Source organism: Penaeus japonicus, unplaced genomic scaffold (genome assembly GCF_977035675.1).
Source record: "Penaeus japonicus unplaced genomic scaffold, GWHDUDI00000001_assembly GWHDUDI00000024, whole genome shotgun sequence".
Taxonomy (NCBI): domain Eukaryota; kingdom Metazoa; phylum Arthropoda; class Malacostraca; order Decapoda; family Penaeidae; genus Penaeus; species Penaeus japonicus.
In genome coordinates this window covers 27,921,496-27,926,125 of record NW_028234426.1, presented here as the reverse complement: position 1 = coordinate 27,926,125, position 4,630 = coordinate 27,921,496, and the positions used below count along the sequence as shown (strand labels likewise).

Genomic DNA, 4,630 nt, shown 5'->3' with positions numbered 1-4,630 from the left:
ATCTCTCGTCTTCTCAGTTAATCTTTTTTTCTCTCTATCTCCCTCTGTCTCTGCCACACTTTCTTGCTTTTGCCTTTTCTCATTTTCACATATTTTTCTCTCTCCTGCCCTCCCTCCCTCCCTCTCCCTCTCCCTCTCCCTCTCCCTCTCCCTCTCCCTCTCCCTCTCCCTCTCCCTCTCCCTCTCCCTCTCCCTCTCCTTCGCCCTCGCCCTCTCCCTCTCCCTCTCCCTCTCTCTCTCCCTCTCCCTCTCCCTCTCCCTCTCCTTTCCCTTTCCCTTTTCCCTTTCCTCTCCCTCTCCTCTCTGCCTCTCCCTCTCCCTCTCCCTCTCCCTCTCTATCTCTTCTTCTCTTCTCTCTCTCTCTCTCTCTTCTCTCCCTCTCACTCTTCTCCCCTCTTCCCTCTCTCTCTCTCTCTCCCTCTATCTCTCTCTCTCTTTCCCTCTCTCTCCCCCCCCTCTCTCTTCTCTCTTCTCTATCTCTACTCTCTCTCTCTCTCTCTCTAGGCTCTATCCCCTCTCCCTCTCCCTATCCATCTCCCTTTCCGCGCCCGTCTCTTCCTCTCTCTCTCTCTCGCTCTCTCTCTCTATCTCTCTCTCTCTCTCTCTCTCCTCTCCTCTCCCCTCTCCCTCGCCCTCTTCCTTTTCTCCCTCTCCCCATTCTTCTCCCGTTCCCTTCCCTCTCTGTTTCTCTCCCTCTCCTTTTCCCTTTCCCTCTGTTTCTCTCTGTTTCTCTCTGTTTCCCTCTGTTTCCCCTTTCCTCTTTCTCTGATTCCCCTCTGTTTTCCTGTTTCCTCTCCACCCCCTCTTTCCCTCTCCTCTCCTTCTCCCTCTACTACCCTCTCCCTCTCCCTCGCCTCCTCTCTCCCCCTCTCCTCTCCCTTCCTCCTCTCCTCTCGCTCTATTCTTCTCTCTCTCTCCTCCTCCTCCTCCTCCTCCTCCTCCTCCTCCTCCTCCTCCTCCTCCTCCTCCTCCTCCTCCTCCTCCTCCTCCTCCTCCTCCTCCTCCTCCTAATATTTGACAGTTGATTTTTTTTTATCATTAGTTCTTTTTTGTCACACATATTCCTCAATCTAAGGATGGACCCTTTTATTATTTTGAATAAACTATAAAAAAATCTAACAGGTAAAACAGTAGTTGTTTAGAAAAAAAAGATTGATAGAATTGATTAGGGTACATTCTTGATAATATGATTTCAATATTCATTGCACTGTATTCTTTTCCAGAAAGTTGCAAAAGATCTGTTCAGGAATCTCTGGAAACCTCATTATTGTTTCTGTTGCAGGAAGCCTTCCAGAGCTTCCAAGACCTGGACAGTCACATCAACAGCGTGGCCACAAAAGTCGTGCACCTGGGCGACCAGCTGGAGAGTGTCAACACTCCACGGTCAAGAGCTGTTGAAGCCCAGCGACTCATGAACCACTTCCGTGAGTTCCTCCTTCCAGGGCCTCTAGTCTCCGAGGTGTTCACAGACAAGCTCAAGGTTAGTGCGTGTATGGGGTGGCATTAGACATTCAAAAGGCTTTATAGATAATGTTAGCATAATCCAAGTGTAATCCAAGTGTTGAGACTGATGTATTGATTTCATCTTTCAGATATATGAAGCAGCAGATGTCATTCAGAAATTACATCTCATAGCCCAAGAATTACCCTCTGGAAAGTAAGTTATTCTCATTATTTCTCAGGGTTTGTAAATAATAAATATTCCTTTTTTGTATATATTTTTCTTTTTCTTTTAATTTATTCATGTTAAAAGATATGAGTAATATTCAGATTTTTTTCTCAAGTTCATACTTTAACCCATGTTGGCAAGCACCGTCCACTGTGTTTATGTGCTTTGTCACCACGGAGTCTAACCCTCTTATCCCATCCCTTGAATTTTCTTTATTTTTGAAAATTTTATTTTCCATTTTGATTGTTAGCAATTATTAAGATCATTAATGATAATGCTATCATTGTAATTATCATTATGATAGTGTTCATTACAGTAGTAATAGTTATGCAAAATGAAAACTTTCTTCACGAAAATTCAAGGAAAGGGGGAAGTAGGTGAGTTCATGTGTGCCTGGCAGTTGATTCCTTGTCGACTAAGCACTTGTGTCTTTAAGAAAAGGACAATGAAAGAAAACCATAGGAGATAGAGTATGTGTACATGCACTTTGGCATCAGCTGGTTAAGTCCTCATAAGATGACACAATTTCATTTTAATTAAGGGGGATTGTGATTATGGAGGAGATGGGGTATAGGGGCTTGAATTGATTTGGGTGGTGTTTAAATTCTGGGGCGTATTGATAAACTGGGAAATCTTGTTTCTTGAGCTTCCTCATGCCCCGTCCCTGTCCCCTTCCGGGGTTGGAACCGGGGCACCTGCTTAGTGGACAAAGGATGCGCCAAGGAAGGGGGGACGGAGGGGGGGGGACCCCTTCGGACCCGTCCCAATCCCTTCCCCTGCCCGGTTCCCCGGGGTAAGGTCCCCTGTACCCGTCCCATTTTCCCTGTTCCCCTCCCCTTTCCCTTTCCCCTTTTCCCCTTGCCCTTCCCCTTTCCCGTTCACTGTCCCTGTCCCTTTCCCCGGTTCCCCTTCCCCGTCCGCGATGCCCCTTTCCCTTCCCTTTCCATTTCCTTTTCCCCTTTCCCCTCCCCTTCCCCTTCCCCTTCCCCTTTCCCTTCCCCTTCCCCTTCCCCTTCGCCCTTCCCGTCCCCTTCCCCTTCCCCCTTCCCTTCCCCTCCCCTTCCCTACGACTTTCCCCTTTCCCCTTTCCCCCCTCCCTTTCCCTTTCCAACCCCAAGGTTTGGGGTGGGTGGGGTGGGGGGTGGGGGTGGAAATAAAAAAAAAAAAAAAGAACGCCAAGCAAAAGATCGGTGAAAAGTACGACGAGATTGAGAGGTCGCTCATCATGGAGTTCGTGAAGGCACACCGGGCGGGCGACAAAGACCGCATGAAGGAGATAGCGGCCATTCTCTCCCACTTCAAGGGCTACTCGCAGTGTGTCGACGCCTTTATTGAGGAGGCGCAGCATGTGGGTCCTATGGGTGTTGCTGTGGTTTGTTTACGTTTATGTTTGTTCATGTAGGTCGTTAGTGTGGTTGGTATTGTTGCTGGTGCTGGGGTTATTTTGGTTTTGATGTTAATACGATTATGACTAAGATTATTATTATGATTAGTGGTAGTAGTTGTAGACTAATATTATTAGTATTAGTATTAATATCAGTACTAGTATTAGTTTTAGTACTAGTATTGTTACTGCTGTTATTAACCCTAATGTAATGGGCATTTTTCATGCTACTGCACAAATATTTATTTAATACCGCGACCAATAGGTTAAGATGGCCAGCCCAGGCTGTATATATCAAGATGTAGCCTATCTCAGAAAGATTGATTGTTATTATTTTTTATATCTTTTTGTGAGATTATAATTATGATTATTTTTATTTATATGACAGTAATCATATTAAGTTTTATCATTTCAGTCATTCTGTTATGATAATCACCATCACTATGTTTGCTCAGGTGAAACTAGTTGACGAAGTCCTACCTCTTATCTGCAGGGAGCGCTGCGATCACGTGACCTGTTCCTGGAAGTGGTGCCCCTGTGTCACAGGTCCGAGACGCTCATCAATGAAGTGTTCACCAACCCTGACCAGGTCATGGGCAAATTCGTACTCAATATCTTCCAGGGGCAGCTGCAGGTGATTTATTTTTTGTTTTATTCTATTATTTATCTTGAAATTCATTATCCATATATATTTATTTCTTTGATCAATCATTTACTCAATTTACTCTCTCACTCTCTCACTCTTCCCCCCAAAGGAGTACATCCAAGCGAGGTTAGACAACAAGAGCGTGCCGGAGATGTACCTGCGCAACCTCCACGACCTCTACTGCCAGACAGTGAAGCTTTGCACAGAGCTGCAGCGCTTTAATCTCGGCAACGACTCGCAGTTCCTCTCTAAGCTCACCAAGTCCATCTTCCAGCGGCACTTGTCATCTTACATCAGGCAAGGAAGAGGAGGGGGCAGAGGCCAAGGTCTTTGGGGTTGTGTAGTCAGGGGGCAAGGCATTTGTTGAAGAAGGGGTTTGATCTTTGGGTGTTTGGGAAGGTCTCTCTCTCTCTCTCTTTCTCTCTCACTCTCTCTCTCTCTCTCTCTCTCTCTCTCTCTCTCTCTCTCTCTCTCTCTCTCTCTCTCTCTCTCTCTCTCTCTCTCTCTCTCTCTCTCTCTCTCTCTCTCTCTCTCTCTCTCTCTCTCTCTCTCTCCTTCTTCCTCTCCCTCTCCCTCTCCCTCTCCCTCTCCTTTGATGACGTTGCGTCACACCCGTGTGATAAGGCTAAATGCCCAATGACGGGGCGAAGCACCAGTGTGACATTCCTGATGCAATATTGCATAGGCCCAGCGTAGGGGTTTCCACTTATCGCTGGGCCTGTCGGGATAGGGTTAATACTATGGCAGTTATAATAATTATGACTGCAATTATCATCATTACTCAGTCATTACTCATAGTACAATAAAATAACTCAGTGATCCAAAATACTCGAATGTCATGTATGTCATGACGCTTGTTGTTAGGTCAAAGCTCCTGCGTCAAGTATGTCATGACCTCCGTCCGCAATCGGTTAATTTCATTGTGAAAATG

General features: G+C 46.2%; 2 protein-coding genes across 2 annotated transcripts in view; both read left to right on the top strand.

The window, feature by feature from the left end:
• Positions 1-1,282: 1,282 nt before the first annotated feature.
• LOC147469104 (exocyst complex component 5-like) lies at positions 1,283-2,189 on the top strand (the record flags this gene model as incomplete). The annotated part of the gene is given in 2 exon segments (XM_086550920.1): positions 1,283-1,480; positions 1,593-2,189. Coding segments are annotated over 2 exon segments (267 nt in total), but the record flags the coding sequence as incomplete, so codon positions are not given.
• Positions 2,190-2,840: 651 nt separating this feature from the next.
• The window catches only part of LOC122244782 (Exocyst complex component Sec10), an 11,487-nt gene continuing 9,697 nt past the window's right edge, over positions 2,841-4,630 (top strand). The window contains exons 1-3 of the mRNA XM_043002761.2: positions 2,841-3,017; positions 3,547-3,687; positions 3,809-3,996. Of these exons, the coding sequence (XP_042858695.2) occupies positions 2,895-3,017; positions 3,547-3,687; positions 3,809-3,996 (452 nt within the window). The 5' untranslated portion in view covers positions 2,841-2,894. The remainder of the gene's footprint in view (positions 3,018-3,546; positions 3,688-3,808; positions 3,997-4,630) is intronic.